General features: G+C 38.0%; 1 protein-coding gene across 13 annotated transcripts in view; it reads left to right on the top strand.

The window, feature by feature from the left end:
• fhod1 (formin homology 2 domain containing 1) overlaps positions 1–24,011 on the top strand; it is a 45,543-nt gene extending 21,532 nt beyond the window's left edge. Inside the window, exons 7-29 of one of the 13 annotated variants that reach the window (XM_047811764.1) lie at positions 1,220–1,331; positions 1,438–1,532; positions 2,299–2,442; positions 2,555–2,744; positions 3,971–4,124; positions 6,451–6,558; positions 8,647–8,736; positions 9,445–9,468; positions 10,511–10,558; positions 11,358–11,497; positions 13,089–13,205; positions 14,643–15,550; positions 15,788–15,943; positions 16,099–16,281; positions 16,593–16,712; positions 17,094–17,255; positions 17,491–17,681; positions 17,786–17,978; positions 18,506–18,671; positions 18,855–18,917; positions 19,135–19,179; positions 19,450–19,626; positions 22,896–24,011. In XM_047811764.1, the coding sequence (XP_047667720.1) occupies positions 1,220–1,331; positions 1,438–1,532; positions 2,299–2,442; positions 2,555–2,744; positions 3,971–4,124; positions 6,451–6,558; positions 8,647–8,736; positions 9,445–9,468; positions 10,511–10,558; positions 11,358–11,497; positions 13,089–13,205; positions 14,643–15,550; positions 15,788–15,943; positions 16,099–16,281; positions 16,593–16,712; positions 17,094–17,255; positions 17,491–17,681; positions 17,786–17,978; positions 18,506–18,671; positions 18,855–18,917; positions 19,135–19,179; positions 19,450–19,626; positions 22,896–22,957 (3,648 nt within the window). In that variant the 3' untranslated portion in view covers positions 22,958–24,011. Of the gene's footprint in view, positions 1–1,219; positions 1,332–1,437; positions 1,533–2,298; positions 2,443–2,554; positions 2,745–3,970; positions 4,125–6,450; positions 6,559–8,646; positions 8,737–9,444; positions 9,469–10,510; positions 10,559–11,357; positions 11,498–13,082; positions 13,206–14,639; positions 15,551–15,787; positions 15,944–16,098; positions 16,282–16,592; positions 16,713–17,093; positions 17,256–17,490; positions 17,682–17,785; positions 17,979–18,505; positions 18,672–18,854; positions 18,918–19,134; positions 19,180–19,449; positions 19,627–22,895 lie in introns of all 13 variants that reach the window. The other 12 variants (XM_047811762.1, XM_047811748.1, XM_047811755.1 and 9 more) reach the window with 12 other exon arrangements.
• The last annotated feature ends 219 nt before the right edge of the window (positions 24,012–24,230 follow it).

Genomic DNA, 24,230 nt, shown 5'->3' with positions numbered 1-24,230 from the left:
CCACGTTATATAACATAAACACACACATACGCATACACACACACACACACACACACACACACACCCTTGTAGGCTAATTAGTGGTAGACTGTGGTTGAATGTTCTTAGTTTGTGGGCAGCAGATTTTAAATACTGCAGTGTTCAAAGCTGCAAACAAAACGGAAAAGGTGGAGTACTGAGCAGAAATGTTGCTAGTGTGACCACGACCTTAACACATCCATAGTATTATTGAGTAAGCCATCAACATTAACCGCAAGGTATGAATCACTTAGTGAAGTGACATTTAAGCATCATTTTTTTTAGAAGGATAAAAACATCTGACTAAATCAATGTATGTGTGTGGAAAGTAGTTAAGATTTTTTTATTTTTTTTTATTTTCAAGCTTCATTACCATTATAAAGCTGAGTGTGTGATACGAGTATTTAGCTGATGCTTGTACCTGAAGCACCTGGTGCTTGGGGTTTATTTACCACTCTGATGTAGTTTTTCCACACTCCAGTGCACTGGTTCATGCAGGCAACTTGAGGAGAGCTTCTTATCCTCACCGGTGTCATGCTGTCCATTGAGGAAGTGAAAATGACAGATGTTGCAATACAACCGAACCTCATCTCCTACTTTCAGGACCGATTTTACAATTTACTTCAGACTTGCAGTATTTTCATGACTCAATGTGTATCATGAGAAGTGGATTTAAACCATTTATTTGATTGGAAACGGAAACATCACTATAATTTATATCATAATTTATTTATGGGCAGCTTTTATGCCTGGAAAAAAATGTTTATCACTATTTACTTTTATTTAATGATGTTATAATTAAAATAAATGCTTAGAAAGGAAGAAGTTATTTAACATTGATAATGAGAAGTCTATACAATTTTTTTTATTTATTTTTTATGTAAGCAGCTACTAGATATTGATCAGCCCTGTCCTGAACATGATCCCTCAGCCCTTAGATATTAAATAAATTGAGTTAATAATCAGAAAAACTCTTTAGATATACTGTGAACCTTCCTGAAAGATAAAGGTGAGAGAGAGTCAACAAGGACTGTGGTTTTTTTTTTTGTTTTTGTTTTTTTTTAATGGTGTGTGTGTCTGTCTGTCTGTCTGTCTGTCTGTGCATACACTTGGTTCTTAATACTTCTACTCTGATGCCGCCATCTGGTGTAAAAGAGATGTAAGCACTCTCTCTCTCTCTCTCTCTCTCTCTCTCTCTCAGTCTCGTCTGGTAGTGAAGACGGCTCTGAAGCTCCTCATAGTGTTTGTTGAATACACAGAGTCGAACAGCCCGCTGCTTATTCAGGCTGTCAACACTGTGGATAGCAGAAGAGGTAAAAAGCTCATGACTGACATACACACGCATTCAGAGGAAGGGTTTAAAGGAATGTTTATATGTACTAGCTTGACTTGAGGTTTACTCTGGACATGCTGTTGCAGGTGTAAAGCCCTGGTCATATTTGGTGGATGTTTTAGAGGAGAGGAATGGATCAGATACAGAGCTTCTGGTCTTCACCATGTCCCTTATTAACAAGGTAGCGCATGTACAAGCACATCTTGGCTTCAATCAGTGTAGCAGTTTTATTTTAGCTCAATGGCAGCATCAAAAACCCAACAGTTTGATACTGAGTTTAGTAGCTCAGTAATTCAGTAACTTCAGCGTGGCCTTTAATAACAATCTGCATGCATTAAAACTCATGGATGCACAGAGAGAGAGTACGTTAATGTAGCTGTAGAAGTACATGTGCTCCTCCATTACTTGGATTAGTTTATGCTGTTTTTTAAGCTGTTACATACACAACAGAACCGTATTATGAGTAGTATAGTAGTATTTTTGTAGAAGAAAACAAAAAACCCACAATCTTAAATCTATATACATTTGCTGTTAAAATGATACTTCTCTCAGCAACATGACTAAACGATCTTAGTTACTTAATTGATGATTAGCTTTCTCTGTTGAGCTGATGGGTAACTTGTCTACAGAACAGCGCATGTGAAGTCCACTGAATAGTTTCAGTCTTGGTTTAGTTCTAAGAAGGTAGTTCTAAAAATTGATTGTCACAATGAGCACCATTTAAGCAAGTAATAAAAAAAAATGTAAACCACTACTGAAGACAGAATAAAACACAAAGTGAACACACATGGTGCTACCACCACTAAATTTTATATATTAATAGTGTTGTTTTTTTTTTTGTTTTGTTTTAAAATGTTTATTTTAGACCTGAAAACTTTGTTCATAGTTGGGAAGGTGAATATTTACAGTAGCCCCTGAATTTTCATGCCTTTTCCCCTCTCTCTCAGACTCTAGCAGCTTTGCCAGACCAGGATTCGTTCTATGATATGACAGACTGCCTGGAGCATCAGGGGATAGAGCGCATCATGCAAAAACACCTAAAGGGCAAAATCATCGACCCCGACCTCAAACAGCAATTTACTATATACGAGGTACAGAAACAGCAGCATAACATAATGTAATGGGTATTTAACACCAGCAGGTGCTATACATATTTTAGCTGTATACAGTACATAGGCCACTGACATGGTTTGTTTTTTACAGAACGCTTTGAAGCACGAGGATGATGATTTAGACGAATCATCTTTTCCTACACGTAAGGAAAGGAGGAAAGCAACAAACGGTGAGCAGGAAGGCAGAAGGAGCCGGCGGTCCTCGGCGCAGAATCTTCAGGATGTTCCGATCGCTTCCCCTCTGCCTGCTTCTGCTGTATCTCCTTTCAGTCCCACTACAGGTTTGTCTGACATTAGACTCACCTTTCTCGAAGCTACTCGGGTTCAAAGCACATTACAGATGAAGTCAACAGCAAAAGAATTAGCAGAAAATTATTTGGACATCAATTATTTTCCAGCATAGTTTAATACTAATCTTTACTCACATATAACGTATAACGATTGCTGCTTAGATGCTCGGATGACACATTTTAAATCAGATCCTAAAACTTTGCTTTAGTACAGGAGATGTAACATATAACTATAACTAGCAACGAGCCTAGCTCAAAAAGTTAGCTAACTGCTATGCCTGTTTTCAGTAATACTACATTCACATACTACAGATTAAGGAACCCCCCCAACATTGAATGCTTAAATGACTTTAAACACAACGAAACCATTTTTAATGACATTTCCACCCACATATTTGGTGTGGTGCGGTTGCTAATTACACAGGAAGCCATCGCTGATGATCTGTGTCGTTCCTGTCATTTTTCTAGACCAGTGGTTGTCAAACGTTGCAGCCAAAAGATCCTCTCAGCACAGATTTATTTCATAAGCTATTCAAATATCATTCAGACATTTGAACAATAATATTCTGGGTCTTTTTTCTGTTTCTGGAAATAGAAATTCCACCAACAGAACATCTTAAGTCCACGCTGAAGTTATTTCTAGACTTCCTTTTTTCAGTTAAAGCGATTTTAGATAAAATTCATTCAATTCAAGTAGCCAGTCAAACCAAGAAATACCTATTAGAACGCTCTTTTATTCAAAGAACTATAATAAATATGTTAGAAATTAAATTTTTATAACCGTGTGTTGTGATTTCTTCCAGAGGCTACACTTCATGGAACCACTGCTTTGACCTGCTTTATTTTTTCATCAATGTTTACTAGAAGACAATCACACGTGTCCAGCATGGACTAATTTAATAATCATCTAGACTTAATAATCATTTAGAACTAATAGAAAGTATTTTGGATATAAAAGTAAAAAAAGTGAGGTGTGTCTAAATTTAGGCTCTTGTATGCAGCTTCGGTTAAAATGCAGTGGTGTTGGTCTTGGGATTGGTGTCTGAAAATGAACACAGTCTAATCAAATGTATCTCGTTCGGATCATAAAGCTCATTATTAGGCACTCATTTTTATTTCATTAGGCTTTTTATTGTTTCCCCTCTAATCTGGCTGCTGTCACTCTTGTCTAAAGACAAGCACATAGTGAATTTGCAAGATTTTTGTTTTTCTTCTAGGTCGGAGTTGTAACACGTCTCCTGTACCCTCTCCTATCAGTCATGATCCCGTAAGCAACTCCTCTAGCGAATCTGAGTCCAGCTCCAACAGTCCGCACTGCTCAAGCCCTGTAGTGCCCTCTGTCATAGTAAATGAATCTCCAGCTAATGATGTGTAAGTAAGAGCCTGTGTGATTGTGTTTTCGACAACACTCCCAACGATATGGTTGTTCAGTCTGTTGTGATTTTAATGCAGAGCTAGAAATGGCTTTCAGTATCCTTTCCTTTTGAAAGAGTTTTTTTTTTTTCTTTTCTTTTCTTTTGGAGAGATTTCTGGTCTCCTCCTCCTCCTGTCATCAATATTGTGGGACTGTAAGCCGTGTACAGATTTATAGTGTGCTTTTTTTATAGCAAGTGCACAGCTAAGATGCAGTTTATTTATGGAATTATGTGCTTGCTATATACACATCTACATATACACTAGGAATGGGAACATGAACATGTTAGGACCATATATGATTTCCTTCTTAATGTTGTGTTCAAGGTTACTTTTTAAGCACTAAAAGCATTTCTTTTCACGGTTACAACATTACACCTATGGTCATGGGCGTAAATTTCATTTAACAGTAGGGGGGGACAATAAATATAAAATTTATCATGAGCAATTTTTGAAAGGGGGGGGAGGCAAATAATACAGTGAAAAATGTTGCTTTTATCATTATTATTGTAGCATGGAAACTGCATCATTATGGATATTTTCAAAGTTTTTCTCAGGTTCAAATTTTCCTTTTCTCTGTCATTTTATCTAGTCTATGACACTGCAAGGAAAGTTTATTTATACTGTGGCACATTTCATACACAATGGTAATTCAAAGTGCTTTAGATAAAGAAAGCAAAACTATCATTAAAAAAATCACAACAATAAAAACAAGTTATTAAAAAAGGTTTAAAATTTTATTTAAAATTTATTAAGACACATAAGAACAGAATAGAAATTGATTTTACAAAAAATACAGTGAGGTCAGTTCGGACATAGCACAGTGATCATTTAGTAAATGCACAGCTAAACAATATGCTAATTGTGGCCGTTAATATCAAGTTAACATTATGCCAAGTCGTCCCAAATAAAACAATGCATGGGAAACGGCTTTGGCGTGTTAGTTACAGTGCACTATGCAACAAACTATTGTAAACAAGATAACGTTAACTAAATAAGTAATATTTTAATCGCTAATATAGCAGATTCAGATACATTCAAAATTACATCGGTAATCAGCATTTTTGCCGTAACTAATTTATCTGCATCAACTGCATTAAGGAGAATCGCTTTATTTAAAGTGAATAAAATCCCTCTACATGTCCCCCATGTAGAGGGATTTACGCCCATGCCTATGGTTCCAGCCATGTTTTAACTCATTGGAGTTTCTATATTTCTCCATTTATTTAAAGCACTATATTGTAGTCAACTGAAAAGTCATGGAAGTCTGTGAAGTGGAGACATTTTGATTTTGTATAGAAGAGTTTGCACATTCTAATATAATGTTTGTGTTTTAAATGGCTCTTATCCTGTGTTTTTTTTTTAAAGACTTTTGTTGTTATATCGCACGTCCCTACTTGGCCCACTAATCTCCAGCTGTGCCGGCTTGGGAAGTGTTATTCTACAGCAGGCTGGCTTCACAAACCGATCCACAAACAGTATCTTAGCCACTAACATTTACCCAGACATGTCACACAATGCAACAGGTGGTAATATATCAAACTTTAGCTGGAAATAGAATTGCACATATATTTTATATATGTATACACACTCTGTATACAAACTCCAAACTCTGACTGGAAGATTCACAGTTTATTTCAATAAATAAAAATAAAACCTTTTTTTTTTTTACTCCTACTGTAAGAAAAAGAGAATTTGAGAGTTTACCACATACACCAGATGCTCTTTGCCTGCTCAGCTCCTCCACGTGTAACCAAATTGCTATGTGTCTTTCCAAGTATAGCTCCTGGCCACAGCGAGACATTTTATTCAGCTGACAGTCACTACCTATTTGTGGAAAGCTAATGTTTTATTTGGAAAGCCATATTCTCTTAGTAAAGCTATGGGTATTTAATGTATCATGATTTCAGCCTGCTGGAGCATATCACAAACTTAATATTTTGTTGTTAAAGTAAGCGTTTTCACCATTATAGAGAACTTCTCATAAAGAAGTTCCATCATGCCATCATGCTTTTCTTTACTGTTGAGACAGGCATGGTAGCAGGGGGAAAATACACTTTTCTTTGAATTTTCTGCTCCTGGTTGCACACTCTGGTGTTTTGGTGTCAGTCTTGCTAGTGTTGTGGGCTTCTTTGTACTTGTTTTAATCCGCTGCTTTACTCATGTAACCAGACATCACTATTCCACCGCTCTCTCTCTCTCTCTCTCTCTCTCTCTGTCTCTCTCTCTCTCTCTCTCTCTCTCTCACACTCTCACTTTGTGTCTCACCTCCTGCTCCATTCAGCAGGGGGCGCAATTTCATTGGTCAATACCTGGCTCATATGGGGATTTCTAGGCGGAGGTTAAAAAAAGCGGGGTCCGTAACAAAGGAGACCTCCACTCCCCTAAAGAGGTCTGTATAACTCACCAGCTTCTCATCTCTTTGGTACAAGTTACTCCTTCTGCTGATCAGAATAGCTGTAAGGAATAACTTTTACTTTCAGCTAATCTTTTTTTTTTGGTCCTTGAACTAACAAATGTCACCACAAATCATGGTGCTTTTTAACCACTTTTTTAACAAGCAAGGGTCTTTTAATGTCCTGATTTCCTGTGGAAGTTTAACCCCAAGAAACAGTTAAACCTTTAGGTGGATATGTGGCTATGGGCTTAAATTAAAACTCTGCATGGTTGTAGATTCACCTGGTGTTTAAAAAAAAATAAAAATTGTGTACTAATACGGTTCCTTAAATTAGTATGCAACATAGAAGAATTAATATTGTTTATCAGCTTCAATCTTCTGTGCAGTCATCTCAATATTGCAAAATACAGTTTACCGTCTGTGTAGAATATATTCTTTTTTTTAATACACTGTTTTTGATCTATTATTTTGTTGTAGAAGGATGCACTGAGAAGACTAAAAGATTTTAAGGCAGACTAAACCTGCTTTATTATTCATTTTGGAGTACAAGTAAACATATCGCTAGCATAAATAAATAGCTTTCTTTAAAAAAAAATGAATAGTTTAAAAAAAAGATCAAATACTATTAAATATACTAATTAGCTTAGTGGTTACGGTGTTGGACCACTGATCGGAAGGTTGAGTTCGAATCCCAATTCAGCCAAGCGCCCACTGCTGGGCCCTTGAGCAAAGCCCTTAGCCCTCAATTGCTCAGCTGTATAAATCTGTAAATCACTCTGTATAAGGTGTCTGCCAAATGCCATAAATGTAAAATTCCTGGAAATAATTTTACTTATTCATGAGTAAAGAACATCCCACCCTCTTGTTCAGTGTGGTTCTCACTGATGGATGAACTTGGATGAGATCAGACTTGGATATCCTGTTTGCAATCTGAGCTAGGGTTTTTCAGTGTTGCAACAGTTGCATTGGGGGATGTAGTAAATCAAGAGCAACCAGGAATTTGGTAGTCTATCATCCTATTATCTAACCAAGAAGACGGTCATCCAAGTGTTCGAAATAATACTAGAATTTAGACTTTAGTAATATTAAGACACCCAGAATATGCATCGTCAAAAAGATTGCACAAAATAAACAAGGAATTGTAATCAAAATGAAATGTTCGATTGACAGATCATAAAAAATATATATATTATATTAATTTATATAGAATTAAAATTGTGTTCTCAAAAGGAGAACGTTCCTGCATTTACAACACTCCTCCATTCCTGAAAATCAACCAAGAACTTGTCACCGACTCAGTCAACTTTTTTCTGATGGATGTTGAGTCACAGAAGCTGACAGTAACATTGCTGGGACTTTCTAGATTTTTCTGGAAAGAGAGACAAACTGGGAGCAAGAATAGGACACTGTTCTATGACGAGTCTTACATAAAGTTTAATAATGGTTTCTATAAACAGGGATTAAATGAAAATATTTCAAGCCATCATGAGCTTTAAACTGTTTATTTTGAGATTATTTTATCACCAGTTCATTAGTGCTTTAATCAGATTAATATTTCAGTACATTATAGCAGATATTGAAATATTAATCTGATTAAAGCACTGTCCTGAGGTTAATTCTGATTCTTTCTGGTTATATTTTTTATGTTAAAAATCAGGAAATAGCTATAGCTTTCCCAAATCAGGATTAAAAGTGCTTTACATACAATTTTGATTATTTTAAACAGGGTTTAAATTTTGATTAATTCAACCCATATACTTATTAAGGCATACTTTTAAATTTAAAATTTGCCTTTAAAACTGTCTTTTTGATTTTATTTTATATTATTTTTAAACACCTTGCATTTCTTGTTGGAACATTTACAGATTATTAATGAGAAATGCTACAGGTTAAGTTCAGTTTTAATTAAATGTGTCCATTTTATTCACTTGTTTTATATACACGTGTGTGTGTGTGTGTGTGTGTGGACCTTTTATAGAAACAGAAGTGTTTGGAGATGTGAGATTCAGACTGTCTCCGTTGTCTTGGCTGTGATCGGATTTTTCAGAGTTTTGTTATGTTTTTTTTTTCTTCCCCATCCAGCCTCAGCGTGTCTCCCAGAGACTCGCCTCCTTCGGAGAACCAGACAGCACAGAAAGAGCAGAGCAACACTGAGGGAAGAGGACGGCTTAAGTGAGTATATTTTCTTTCTTTTATCTCTTACTCAATCGAAGACGTGCATAACATGGCAGAATTTGACTGTGAATGAGCGGAAGAAAACAATTAGGCATTAAGATGCGCTTGTAGAATTTACTCAGGGATTAGTAACGTATGTGGAACAAATGAGTTAAGATTTCAGTAGAAATTTGCTTTGATTGAAGATATAATGCTTAAGGATATTGTTGAATATTTTGTCAGAAGCTGTTCTAAAAATAATGATTATTGATACCAGTGTGTCTAATTGTACAAGACATCACTAAATAGGGCAGAATTATTATGAGTATTGTGATTAAAAATATTATGTTGTGGTTACTTTCCTTAGCTGAACAGTTGTTTTTTTTTTGTTTTGTTTAGTTACAGAATAATTATAATTAATGTCTAATATTACTGTAAAAGCCAGGCTCATTTGGATCTGTGACTCATTAAGACTATTTGGCATTTCATTCTCCTTTTATTTATTTCTTCCATAAACACAGTATCTGTGTATCTTCTCTGTATTCTTTCTTGATTCCTTTCACTTTGTTTCTGCTAAATGTCTGTGTCTGTTTCCTTCTCTGCCTCTATATCCATAATGTTTGGCTCGGTTCCTAATCTTTCTCCTCACTACTGTGGCTTCCAAAATCCTTCCTCCCTCTCTCCCTTCCTCCTTCCTTCTTTCTCTTTATTCAATCTTTTTCTCAGCCTGCAAGAGGCAGACGCTGTTTGGTGAGTAGCTGCTGCATGGCCAAAGAATGTAGCCTTCAGTTGCTACCAGTCTAAACCATGAGTCATTTCTGGAAGCGGGGTTGGGGGGTTAGGGGTGTATTAGCTGCGTGTGTTCTGTTAGTTAGTCAGACGACGTATAGTAATAACATTTCACTATTTATCAAAAGGATGACACTTTCATCTGTGTCCTGTGCACGTCTTTTCCGAGAACCGTCTGATCACTTTCACGTTCCGGTTTGCATCTTGTCTCATCTTCATTCCATTGATCTTCCTTGTAATGGATGTGTGAAAAGGTTATTTTTTTCCACTGTATAGTCAGAATAGACTCCTTTTGAAACCGTTATGATAAATCCATTGTACCAAAATGATTCAGGTTGTCTGGTATGCTTACGAACTAACGGAATTGTGAAACTGCTATAATTTATCATTACCGAGAGGATTGAGGAAAGAACGCGGCAAAGGATGAACCGAGTGGAATTTCTCGATAACCAGGAAGAAGCAGCGCCTCTTCTCCGTCTCCTATTAGTTCAGGAGGAGAAGCGGTAATAAATTAAGTACATCCTTAAGACCCTGGACTTTCAGCTAAAATTTGTGAGGTTCAAATACGTAAAAATTCTTTTCATGGAAAAGATGGTATAAATAACTATCTTGGCTGATGTTAACACTTTTGACTAGAGCCACAGTCTGAACAGTTTACATACCTGTTCTGAAGCAGAGAATAAATACATACTTCTTTGTCCAGTCGTCTTTTAACTTATTGATTTTTTTAAGCATCTCTGGTCTGAGCAACAAAGTCTAAAGCTCTTTCAGTAAATAGTTAGAATAAAGATTTCAACTGATTGGATGCAGCAGCAGGTCTGTTATAATTGGCTTTCCTGTATTTTCCTTATTTTGCTGTGTGCTGCTTTAGGTTACACATTTATTATGGGATTGTGAAATGAACACCGTGGATATGTTCAGTGTATCCAATAAACAGTAACTTGGGTGCAGTCTTTTAGATAATCAGTCTCTTCTTCACGTAAACTGTGATGTCTCTCTCCAGTGTGGAGGATATTGTGAGCAAGGACCGTCCCGTACTCAGGAAGTATGCGTAAGTAAACTACAGGCCGATCCTTACGGTGAGGTGTGGTGGTGGTGGTGGTGGTGATGGTGATGGTGATGGAAACTGCTCTTTATGCTGATCTAAGGCCAGGTTTGGGGTGAGGTGCCTGGTGCTGAATCAGTGTTTAAGGGTGGTTGCTTGATCACTGCAGGTGTTTTGCACATCAGGTGGCTGTTATTTGATTGATGTCGTGTTTTCAGGCGGTGGCTGTCTGTGTGTGTGTGTGTGTGTGTGTGGCACTGTGGTTGGTTGTGTTGTCAGTATCTGTCATTTTTACTTACCGTAAAATTTGTCTTGTTTAATCTAATGGAATGATTTTTTCTGTTTTTTAACTAATTTTTTTTACTGATTGCATGTTTTTGTTACTTACCAAATTTATAGACTGATTTTTTTTTTATTGATTTTTTTTTACCCAAGATTTTTTTTATTGTAATAAATGTGTTTATAAACGAGTTATACTTTATGTACATGTATTTTCAGCAGATCTGGGATACTACAGTAGCTATTTTGTGGTTAGTCACAGTGGAAAGAACATCCAGAAGTCTTTTAATAGCAGGCTGAAATGAAGGATATGCTTTCCATTTTGTTTCTAAGCCAGTTCAGCTTAGTTTAACTAGCATTGTTTCTTTGTGCACAGAAATTCCAGTTCTTTCTCTAATGTTATAATCTCTCTGTTAAAATTCTACTTCTAAAAAATTTTCTGGCTGCTCTTCAGTACTTGGTCTTTGTTTTTACAATATTGGCTTTGTAACCTTGTAGTTTCTATTTACCACATGTATATTTGTAGAGACCAGTTTTTACGCCGTCTGGAAGTGAGGGAGTGGCAGAAGAGGAACAGTAAAGATGTCCTGACTCTGGTGGAAGGTTCTTCTGCTGACTCTGACATCTACGGTCACTCTGCTGAAGAAGTGCAGCCAACATCAGAAGGTGACATCGAATCCCAGTTAACTCATTATTTCTTTTCCTCTTTATCTTCCCGCAAGCTAATCTACACTGACTAGCGTAGCCATTGCTCCTATCTGTGAAGTCCATCTTGCATACATACTCGACTTAATGGGTTAATTTTAAATACAAAGTAAATGTGGGTGCATTTTTTTCTTATGATAACAACGATGCACATTTTTCTCCCCTGACCACTACCGGTCCTTACAGTAGAGTAGGCAAAAATAAATTTGCTAATTTTGATGCCTGTATAATCCTAAGCAGGTCCATGAGCAGGTGTTGATGCTGAAAACCACATCGTTTAGCGGAAAGTAAACACTTTCCAGTCGACAGATATAAAAAACAGACTTAATTAATAGATATATTTAAAAACATTGCCACATTACTATTGTGTGTGTCAAGATTTTAAACATTTCTAGACTCTGAGTGAGGATTCATAGCTGACTGTTAGCACTGAGTCAATGGCAAGTCAGCAGGCGCTTCACTGCGATTGGCTGATCGCAGACTGTGAGTCGGTGATGTTTATATAATCAGCCTCCTGCAGTGATCGTCATTTTATTTAAAGCACAGAATCTACTGGATAACATACTACTTCAGGCAATGTGGTGGAAAGGAAGGCACCTTGAAGATCAGAGGATTCTGTTGTTTGCGTGATAAAAGATTTCATGATTGAGACCGCTGTAATATTTAATACTGCCTGTTACACAAACGATGGTACGTATTGCCAGACTTTGTTTGAAATGACTAAATTGGTAGGATGGTTGAGCTTTGGAATATAGTGAAGCTTAATTACGTGTAGTTAAGCACCATCGTTCAGTATGCACGTAAGGATGAAACTTTCACGTTCGAGTTAATAAGGACCAACTGCTTGACCTTGAATAAATGTTGAGCATAAGCAGTTGAGCAATACATCATTCTTGTCCTCTTGTTGGCTGAACAAACTGTCTGGTGTACTATAGTGTGCCCTTTCTTTCTCAAACTCTGCCGTTGTCGGGGCAGAGCTTATTTCAGATCGGGGAGACGGGTCTGTGGTGTGCATTTGTATGGGGCCTATTTATATATTTTTTTATATTTGTAAGAAAAGACTCGAGTTTCCCATGGGAGGCACATTCAGCTCGACATCAGTGATCGCCGCTTTATAAAGACATCCTTTCTGTTCTGGCCAAAGTCTGAATTAAAGAATTTGGGGGTCCAAAAAAGCAGACACAAACACGCTCAGGGTGTGAAAGGTGTTTGGCTGCAGTAAGAGGCTGAAAAGACTAGAAAGGATGTTTTGAGATGGTGTGAATAAAATGATGCATGTTGGCCAGAACACTTGCTTCACTGAATTATGTAACTTTTTGTGTGTATTTGTGTGTGGTCTCCTATCTAGCTTTTGTGCAGTAAATAGGAAAAAATTCACAAGCTATATCTGTGTTTTAATGGCCTACTTTATCAGATGTATTTTGTATATTTACTGTGTGCTAAATGTTTGTGTGTGTTTGTGTGTGTGTGTGTGTGTGTGTGTGTGTGTGTGTGTGTGTGTGTGTGTGTGTGTGTGTGTGTGTGCGTGTGTGTGTGTGTGTGGTAGGGACAGATCAGAGGAAAGTTCATGAGCCCCAATCTCCAGGGGGAAACTCGAGCAATAGCCACATCATCCAGAGCACCCTGGAGCAGCCGGTAGAACCACAAACAGCCCATCATTATGAACCAGGCAAGCTAGCGCTCTCTCTCTTTCTCCCTCTCTCTTTCTCTCTCTCTCTCTCTCTCTCTCACATTATCTCCTTATCTAATTTATTTCTCTATATAGACTAAATACGGCAGTGTTCCAAGATTATCCCATGTAAAACTTACAAATATTCCAGTCACTGTATTAGGGAGAGTCTTTGAGTTTTCCACAGGACTGGTGATGAGACCGTTGGCGCTATGGTAACGGTAATAATTCATCTTCGATTACCTGAGACAGAAAACGACTTGCTTTATTTTTAAAACAATATTGTGTTTAATGAATTATGGACCTTTTATATCACCATGATGTCACATTTCCTTTCACTACGTGTGCACTGTTTCAGGAATTAGGGGGATATTCAGACCCAGTATTAAATGGTAAATATCTGCTGATGCAGCTCTTGATGTCTTGTATTAAAATATAAAATGTTATTCAAAGTATCAGTAAAGTGATCACGCTGGATCTAGTCGAGATTTTTTTTTATACGAGTTGAGCAACAATATCTGGCTCACTAATGGGAAGACAATCGTCATGTTTTCCTCAACTTCAACACTTCCTGTTCTTTCTTTCTTTCTCTCTCTCTCTCTCTCTCTCCCTCTCTCTCCCCTTCTTCTACTGGTTTTATTAGCAGATCTTGTGTTAAGTATGTAGTTTGCTTTCAAGGACTGTGACAGAATTTTGACCCTGGCATCTTAGATTGACTTTAGAGTTGGGAAACGTACTATCCACCCTTTCCTCTTCTGGCTGAGCTTTTGATCTTTCTTTAACTTACTTTAAAAAAACTACAGGCTGACTCCATATCTCTGCCTGGTGGTCTAAAAGTACAAGCCCAGCACAAACAAAGTAACCTCCGGGGTACAAACATTACCCGAGAGATATGTAAACCATTTGAAGGTGGGGACAGAGATTGGGATCATTTTTTCCGGTTTCCTTTCTGGCTTTAGCTGTGATACAGACAGCAGGAGAGGGGAATAACGTTAGACTTCTCATTGAGGTGTTAATATTGTAGCTTGTAGCAAAATAGAGCTTGTGTTGATGCTTTTGCTTTATTTATTATTTATTTATTTATTTATTTATTTATTTTTACCCGAGTGATGGGTTACGGAAATGACAAATCTATAGTATAATGAAGGTGGTGTCTCTTTATGTATACAATTATTCATACCAGAGGTGTTGGATTTTGATTTGTCTGGATTGATTAGTACATTCACAAATCTACTATTCTGCAATTTGACTATTAAATTAACAGCTTAATTTATCCATGATTTTTTTTTTTTTAAAGAGGACCGGAAAACCAGAGGGACTAATGGGCTGTAAAGCTTCTTAACAGGATCTAATTCTAAATCATTACTGAGCTGAGAAATTTTAGATAAGATTTCATAAGTCTCATCTGACTTCTCTCTTCTCACCTTCTGCCAGCAGGGGGAAGTGTGCATCAGCAAAGCACTCTTTCTGATGACAGGAAGATCATGCTGGACATGCTTTACTCAAAGTCTTCCACCCCCAGCAGTTCTGGGTTACTGAAGAGCCCCAATGGGGAGCACAGCAATCTGGAAAATCTTGGTATCTCCAGTCTTGCCGGTCGTCTCTCCAGTCTGCGATCTCGCCCCTCCCAGCATGTTGAGGATATCTCCAGGCGGGCAGAACTGGAGGGGCTTGAGGGTAGTGTCAATGCTGCTCGCACCAAGCAGGAGGAGCAGACCAAACGGTTGCGCCCACAGTACAGCATCGATGCAGAGACCCACTCTCGGACTCTTGAGAAGACGATGATGACTCCACTTGCCAGGAACAGCAAGGATGCATGGGAACATTTGCAACCCAGCTCCAAAGAACTGCGCATTAAAGACTTGGACTTTTCTGACCTTTTGGAAGAGGAGGATATTGATGTACTGGACATTGATATTTTTGACACAAGTATGACCAATGGTGTTCCTCCACCACCTCCTCCACCCCCAGGACTAGGATCTCTCCCTCCTCCACCTCCACCACCTCCTCCACCTCCAGGACTAGGATTTCCCCCTCCTCCACCACCTCCTCCACCCCCTGGGATCGGAGGACCAGCCCCCCCTCCACCGCCACCACCTCCTCCAGGTCCTGGAATGCTGGGTGGACCCCTTTCTCCTTCTCCATCTCAAGTTGTAGATCCGGAGTTTGTCAAGAAACGGAAGACGGTCAAGCTGTTCTGGAAGGAACTCAAGCAGTCAGAGAGCCCCAGGAAATGCAAGTTTGGTCGGGGAACTGTCTGGGCATCGCTGGATAAGGTCACGATAGATACCAATAAGCTGGAACATTTGTTTGAGTCAAAGGCAAAGGAACTTCCTATGGCTAAGGTAACAGACTTTTGTGGGAATTTAACGGAATTATACAAAACAAAACCCATTTTTAATTTTAAGGTTTGTAGATGTGGTGTTTTTTTTTTTTTTTTTTTTTTTTTTTTTTTTTAAATGTTTTTTGGGTCCGTACTGGTTCCATTACCAATGTATGTAATTGGGGGGAAAAAAGGATACTTTAGTAACCCTTATGGATCAGAGACATGTTTCACATCTTGAACACTCTTCGTTTTGCAGAAGAGTCCTGACGTAAAGAAGCCTGCAATTCTTGTTCTCGATCCAAAGAGAAGCAACGCCATCAACATCGGCATGACCGTTTTACCTGCTGTGCATGTCATCAAATCAGCAATACTCAATTTTGATGAATTTGCCATCAACAAAGAGGGTATTGAGGTACTGCACTACTACTTCTATCCACAAGATGGCAGCCGTTCTGCACTTTTTCTTTAGATTATAATTGCTACACCAGTTTAAGCAGTCTGTCTGTATTCTTGGTCTCATTTTTTGTTTTCTACCCCCCCCCCCCCCAACACACACACCTTTTTTAGAAAATCCTGACTATGATACCTACAGAGGAGGAGAAACAGAGGATCCAGGAGGCTCAGCTGGCCAATCCTGATGTGCCTCTGGGTACAGCAGAGCAGTTTCTGCTTACTCTGTCCTCCATTAGTGGCCTCACAGCACGTCTGCAGCTCTGGGCTTTTAAGCTGAACTACGAGAGCTTGGAGAAGGTTTGTTTTTCCCACTTAGTTTCTTTTTTTTTTTTTAAACAGTTTAAATGTACATATTCCTTCAAGAGCTTCACTCACAAATCATTTTTTTTTATTCTTCCATCCACAAATCATTAACTTTTTTATTTGTTTATTCATTTTTTTCGTTATTATGGATCAACAGTTAAGCATGAAAAATGTTGGGACATCAAAGTTCCTAATAGGACTGAAGACAGGCTTATGCTATTCAGACTGAATTTTACACTTGGTGTAATAATCTTTTTCATTATTCAAATCTTAAACCCTGGTCCCACGTCTGGTCTGTTCTATAGGAGATAGCTGAGCCCCTTTTCGACTTGAAGCACGGTATGGAGCAACTTGCCCAGAACCAGACCTTCAAACGTATCCTAGCAACACTGTTGGCTATTGGCAATTTTCTCAACAGCTCCAGCGTAAGTGGAGTGTCTCATTTGCTTTGATGCTGCTAACAAGCCATGTGAGAAATCTGATGCATGCGTCAAGGCCAGGTGTGCAGAACCAAAACCCCAGAGACCGTAGTGTTATCCACGTGACCAGTCACAGCTCTCTGCATCGCCGGCCTGGTTCAGGTGTACGATAGCTTAATTTTAGATGGATGTAGTTACAGATGCTATATGTAGGCTAGTAGTCGATGGCCTAAATGAAGGACCTTGTGAAGTTCAAGTTGAAATTCTGAGTTCTTGTGCAGCTGGTGTCTAATTATTAGTGGCATTAATTTGAGTCGACCGTGTATTACAATTTATGTGACCTTTCACTATCCTATCACACACATTTTTCCTCGATCTCCTCTCCAGGTGAAAGGATTTGAGCTGAGTTATCTAGAGAAAGTAACCGAGGTGAAGGATACTGTACATCGACAGTCCCTGCTGCATCACTGCTGTAACTTTGTGGTTGAGAAATTCCCAGACACATCAGACGTCTATTCGGAAATCTCTGCCATCACCCGATCCGCCAAAGTAGGTCTTGTCGTGGCAACCAAATTTTTTTTTTAGCAAGAAGTCTATATATAATGTATTAAAACATTTAGTTTGTCGTCTATTTATTGGACATCTGGAATCTGTCCAGTGTTGTGAAGCAAATATCTTCAGTTTAAAACCTAAATAAATAAATAATTCATATACGGAAAAATCGATTTCATGAGTCATGCCTGTGTTCATGATTTTTTTTTTTAATTCACTTATTTTCTTCTAGGTGGACTTTGAGCAGCTGTCAGACAATTTGGTTCAGCTGGAGAGGAAGTGCAAGATGTCCTGGGACAATCTGAAGATAATGGCCAAGCACGAGACCAAATCCCAGCAAAAGAGCAAAATGACCGAGTTCCTCAAAGACTGCACAGAGAGGATCATCATTCTTAAAGTGGTGCACAGACGCATCATCAACAGGTGACCAGACACACATTTCCTCACTACACTGAACGTGTCCTCCATTTACCGTCACGTTTGATTCCACGTCTTTCACTCATTCACTCACTCTCTCATTCTCACAGGTTCCACTCATTCCTCTTGTACCTGGGACAGCCTTCCTACACAGTCCGGGACATCAAGATAACTCATTTCTGTAAGATCATTAGTGAGTTTGCTCTGGAGTACCGCACCACAAGAGAGAGAGTCCTCACCCACAAACGCAAGCGTGCAGCCCATCGTGAGCGCACCAAGACACGTGGGATGCTCATCACTGAGGTTAGAATCGCTCTTGAATCACCATTCAGTACAGGATGTTGGATTCAACATTGAACTTGGAGGCTTAGTGGAAGACATAGGTCTGGGTAGGCCTAGGCCCACAATCTTTGCACTATGTTCTAGTTATTTTGTAGCTTGTTTGTATATGTTTAAAAGCTGCATGCATTTTTAAACATGGGAAAACAATTTTAGCCACATGGCTGTGTCTAGATAGAGAACATGATTGATCTCAGACAATTGGAACATTACAGAAGGTTAGCATTAGCAACATGGCTAGATTCACTTGAGCTCTGTTCTGTTAAATCTAATTAGAAATGAAAATAACTGTGTGTGTGTGCGTGCAGATATCTGAGGTTTTACTAGGCCTAGTTTTAGACCAAGAACATTTGGAAATCGAGCTTCTGCTGATGCTCTTTACCATTAGACTCAGTTTAATATAATTATGTATGTATGTATGTTATTACATAATGATTCAAATATAATATTACCGAATTACAAACCGATTCATGGTGCTCATGCTCTCTCAGACAGAGAAATTCTCTGGAGCCGTCCCATCCATTACCCAAGAGAGTCCTTCTCCAGTCTCCATGGCGACAGAAGTCGAGCCAGCCCAAGAGGAGCACGAGAACATGAAGAACCTTCTTATCGCCAGCGACGGCCGTTGCAATCTGCGTCGATCTCGCGCTGTACGAAGTAAGAACATGTCATCCTTTTAGTTCATTATGTATAATACCATTCGAACTAGATGACCTTGATAACAGTGAGGATGATGAGCAGATTTGATTTTATGTAAAAAGTCAGTAAAGTACAAATATAATTCTTATAACTTGGTTTCAGAGGGTTTGGGTCTTAACTGAAGCATGTTTATTCTAACAGAGCTGGTGACTGCTGGCTCTGATATTCCTCCCATTTCACTGAATCAGGACTCTAATGATGAAGGTAGAGGACATGGTGCATGCTGCTGGTGTGAACTCATAAGACATTATTTGTATGTAACAAAGACTGTTCAAATAAGAAGTTTTGTTCAACACAAAATGAGACATTGTGGAAATGAAACGTTTGTCACTTCAGTGTAAATGACAATGTTGCTCCACACACTAAACAAAACAGTCATGTTAGCTTAATCGTGTTAAGTCTGGACCATTTGGTCTTCCAGGTGAACCTGTACAGACCTTGGAAATGCAGGAATTATGTGATGAAGGTATAATGCTAGTTGCATGAAGAATAATAACACGTGTGAAATGACAACACATTTCTAAGAGGTTGATATGAATCTGAATATTTCTTGCAGTGTTCGTCTCTAATGATTTGTGAACTAACCATGACGTCGCTCTTCTAACAGCTGAATATGAAGAATCATTTGCCGAAGTGTTGTTTTTATTATTATGTTCGATGGAATCATTTTGCCGTTATGATTCGTCCTGGACGTGTTTCCACTGATTCTCTAATTTTTTAAAACGGTGCTCCACAGGTTTTGGAGGTGTTGTTCCATCCCCGATGTCTACAGGTAAAGAAGACGGCGCAAGTTCACAGGATGATGCAACGGATGAGATCATGGACCGTCTTGTTAAGTCTGTTACGCAGAATCCTACAGAGAGGCAGTCTAGTCCTAAAACAAGGAAACGATCACGGCTGAACAGGAAATCTCGTGAGTAACGTGCACATGTAACTTGAATATGAAGCTTTAATATTGTGGGGAAAATATGAGACTAGCAAGATTATCAAGATGCCACTTTGTCCTCTGTCCTTCTCATCACTGGGGCCTCCAAAACTGTAACCTGAGTGGTCTGGAAACTAAAAAAAAACACTCATGTAGTCACTCGTGCATTTCTATAAAGCAGAACGTAAAGAGCTGGTGGATCAGGAGGGGAAAAACAATCCTAATTGCAATAGGATACTGCTGGTCTTGTGCTCACACACTACGCAGCACAAGGAGACCCTTTGTTCTTATTCTTCTTGCGCTTCTTGTTCTTGCAGTTCTTTTTCTTGCAGTTCTTCTTCTTCTTGCAGTTCTTCTTTTTCTCCTTCTTCTTCTCCTCCTCTACAGCCCTATTCAATATTTAATGAAACTAGCTAATGCTCTTAATTTAAAATCAGATAACTTGCATTTGTAAGGAATGAGCTTAATGGAATGGAAAGCATGTGTGCAATCTTTATTTGGAAACACAAACAGGTGCTAAATATTTCCCACTGACGATCATGTCCCTGATTGCTCAATACACGGTAGATAACTGTTGCTATTAGAATAGTTACTGTACTATTTTCCAAATAAAAGGTATCGATGCTTTCTAAACAGTTACTTTTACAATGTTTTCTACACATCGTTAAAATTTTTTCATTTAGCATTTTATTCCCACAGTTTAATAATTTAATAAAACTTGCGCTAGCCAAAGTAATAACAGGTCCAGGAACAGGCTTATGACCTCAGGACCATTAGGGTAAAAGCTACAGAGTTTTCCTCATGCAATTTTTACACCCTCAGTGACCAAGTGCACTGGTGACACTTTAAAGACCAAGGGATTTATTTTCTTCTTGGCAGCTCTTTAAAACAGGCCAATTGGCTTCAGTGAATTTTGTAGTTCGATTTATTTATTTTTTCTCAGTGATGACTCTCGGTAGCCATCAGTTGTAGTATGACTAGTTCCTGGTCCTTTTTTTTTTTTAAGGAATACTTTCTGTAAGGCTTTCTGTGTTGTGTCCTGGTTCAGGCACAGTTTTTCCTCTTCAGCCCTTTTGTGTGTTGGTTAATCTCATGATAACAAAGAAGTCGGCTGGAACAGTAATAAAAGAGAAATATTTGGGTCAGGAGAGAGAGAAAGCACACTGATGTTTTGAAAAATAAACACTGAACCTGCTGTGGTCCATTCAGATTTGGGTCTTTTTCACTTTAGAATGATAATAAGGTTTATATGAATACTGACTCATTTTAAATGATAACTAGGATCAAATTTATCAACACATTTAGAGTACGCAGTTTTCATTCTTCCACTGTTCTGTATGCTTCCTGGCATGTAGGGCAGCAACAAAGGACTTCTGTTCCTTTACATTTCCATTACTTTCTGTTCTGGACCGGTTTTCGTATACGGCACTATGTATGTCTGAAAGCTTTTGATTTCTTCCTTCACTGTTCGAACACAAGCTGCTTTTATTCCTTCCTTTTGTAGATTTTTTTTTTTTATAATGCTGAACAATGCTCAGAGGTCATCCTAGGATGGTATCGACACCAAGCTGAGATTGTGCCAGACATGTGTTCTCTCCATATTGTTCTATGGCTCAGAACAAGGGAGAATGATAGAAAGTGACCTTAACCCAAGAGATCAACCTTTCACATTAGGCACCTCAGAAGACTCTTAGGAATCTTCTCAACACCATAAACCAAATTTCAAATACGTATTTTTTTTTTGGTCACAATTATTGGACCATTTTATTGGTCTCAAAAAGTCCAATTTAAAAATAATAATAATTAAAAAGAATTGGGTCAAAGGGGGATTTAAAAAAAAAATCAAATGGAATACAGAGAAATGGAATAAGATTAAAAATGACTAAGTTGAAGTGGAAATGAATTTGAGAAGTAGCAAATGAAAGAAAGAGGCTGTACAGTAAAAAAAAAAAAATGAATAAAAAAATGCAGCATAGGGAATGATGCAGGTACTGAGACATGTGTCTGATGGAGTCTGTGCTGTGTTAGTAACTGCAACCAGGTAATGCAGGTAATGCAATTAGGACAGCATGGTCATTCTCAGTCATGTGGAAAAAATAGGACATCCCATGAAATCCTTTTTTTTTTTTTTAAATAAATAGTGATCTGTAAAATTAAATTAAAAAAAAAAGTTGAATTTCTTGTGAGGAAAAAAGTAAGGACACCACATTTTATTTGTACTTAAAATGGGTAAAATGAAGAAAAATAAAATAAAATGACCTACAGGTGCATGACATCAGGTGCAAATTATTAGAACATTGTTACAGAGCATTTTGTTACAGAGCAAACCAAACCTCAGACATTTAGTTTGGCTTGCTCTTGATTTTTGAAGTGAGAGAAGATGCTTATGAATCTGGTAAAGGATATAAAAAGATCTCAAAAGAATTTGTAATCAGCCATTCCACTGTCCAGACAATCATTTACAAGTGTGGAACATTAATCAACTGCCAACATAGGCAGGTCAGGCCGTCCAAGCAAATTCCCCCCAAGAGCAGACTGCAAGATGCTTAAGAAGCAAAAAAATTTAAATATCATCACTGGACCTACAGCAAGCTCTTGCTACAGTTGATGTAGTGAAGTGCATGAATCTACAATCTGAAAGAGACTGAACAACTTTTGTTTGTTTGTTTAAGTCAAGGACAGAAATTGACATTTCTTAATAAAGAACGTGGGGTGTTCTAATTTTTTCACATGAATGTGTATGAGGACATTATAAGAAGCCCATGGAGGTGCTTCAAGGCCCATAACAATCATCTGAGGAAAAGAGGACGAATGAAAGCAAACAGGAAATATATGCAGAAATGTAGATGGTGTGGTTTTTCAATGTGTAGTGTACATATGACAAATAACAGGAGATCTGAGTTTAACACGATGGCGCAAAAACATTTTCTCATTCAGCCAGACTAGTATGGATTTTTTTTGTGTGTGTTAGAATTTCTAGAATTATTAATTAGATGGAAGTTTAACATATTAAACCAAGCGCCTTTATACAATATAAACCTGTGATTCGCATTGCTACACTATCAACACTACCATTATGGCTGGGGGGGAAATAATTAATTAAATAAATGCCTTCTCCTTCTGACCAATCAGATTGGCAGAATTCATCTGCACTGGAGTGTATGCAGTTATGTGAAATGTTTTTGGTTATAATTTGTTTCTTTGTAGCTCTAAGGAGATGTTTCTCCAAGTTAATGCCGAATTGTATGCCGTTACAGTGCGGAGGACGTTGAAAAGTGGTCTGAACCTGGAGGTGGTGCAGGCGCTGAGTCTCAGATGAGAGAACCTGAAATATTAAAGGACTACACAAGAATTGGCTGCTGAGAGCTACAAGATCTGAGAAGCTGAGTAGGTGAAGACTTTTTTTTTTTTTTTTTCCCCTCTCAGACGACGATGCGGTTGCACTTCATCTTCCTGTAATAGAATAATGAAGAAACTCTAAAGACTCTTCACAGAAAAGCACAAATTCATTACTCATCACTTGACCTGAGGTTATTTTGGTGCATTAAGTATTAAACTACAAGAAATGTTTATTAATATAATTTATATACAACCCAAAAATGATGCACATTTTAGCAGAATATTTTGTACAGGTTCAGGATTTATTATTTTTTTTCTAGTATATGTAGCACATTAAAGGAAGAGTAAACTTGGATGGACAGAGTCTGACTGTATAGACCTTAGATAGAAGGTAAAGGGTTTTTTTTTTTATTTTTTATTAAAGTTACTGTTTTACACTGAAGTAAGTTCTCAAGATATGATTTCCATTATAAATAGCTGTTCCAGACCGTTTTTAAAAAAGGTAAATTCTTTATAGCTAAGCTTTTTAATCTTCACTCATTGGTTCTTTTTGCTTTTTGCTTTTTATCACAACACTTAATGCTTTGCATTTTGGCTGTGGTGGTTGGAAATCCACAGGAATCCACATTGCACATGTTTGATGTCACTATTGCACCTGAACAGATCATGCTTTTCCCCCCTTAAAGTTCCACTGTGACACCTGTTTCAGGTCAGCAAAATGCTGTATTTTTGGTCACTGCTACTTTTGCACAGGAGGTCGTATGAGGAGTATTCAGCTAGCTCATTGTCCCTCACCATCACTATCGTTATGTTGCGTTACATTTTCTGACCCTTGCTTCATTCTGAATGTATTACTATAGGTGTGCGCCACTGTTAAGAGACCCAGGCCTTACTCTTTACCACTTCAAGCACATGCATGCAAACTCCCTTACTGTAGATGCAGTTATTTTTTGTTTTTAACCCTTTGCTGTGTGTGTAGATGTATGAACCTGAACAATGACTTTGAATGCAGAAAATAAAGCATCTTAACAGACCATTTGTCAAGTTGTCATTTATTGAAGATCATTTAGAGTCAAATCCCAGTGTTTGCCTGCTTGATTTTTAGAACCAAATTATAGGAACATGGAGAAACTGAATTCGTACGAAGAAAAGGTTTCCATTTCCTTTCTGAATGTGAAACAGAAATCTCACAAGCAAAGACCGATATGTTGGGTGTCAATAATGAGAAGAAACCTGAAGAATTAAAGAAACTT

The sequence above is a fragment of the Tachysurus fulvidraco genome, chromosome 1 (genome assembly GCF_022655615.1).
Source record: "Tachysurus fulvidraco isolate hzauxx_2018 chromosome 1, HZAU_PFXX_2.0, whole genome shotgun sequence".
NCBI classification, from domain to species: Eukaryota; Metazoa; Chordata; class Actinopteri; order Siluriformes; family Bagridae; genus Tachysurus; species Tachysurus fulvidraco.
The sequence above is the reverse complement of the archived record's forward strand: the minus strand, read 5'-3'. Positions and strand labels throughout refer to the sequence as shown.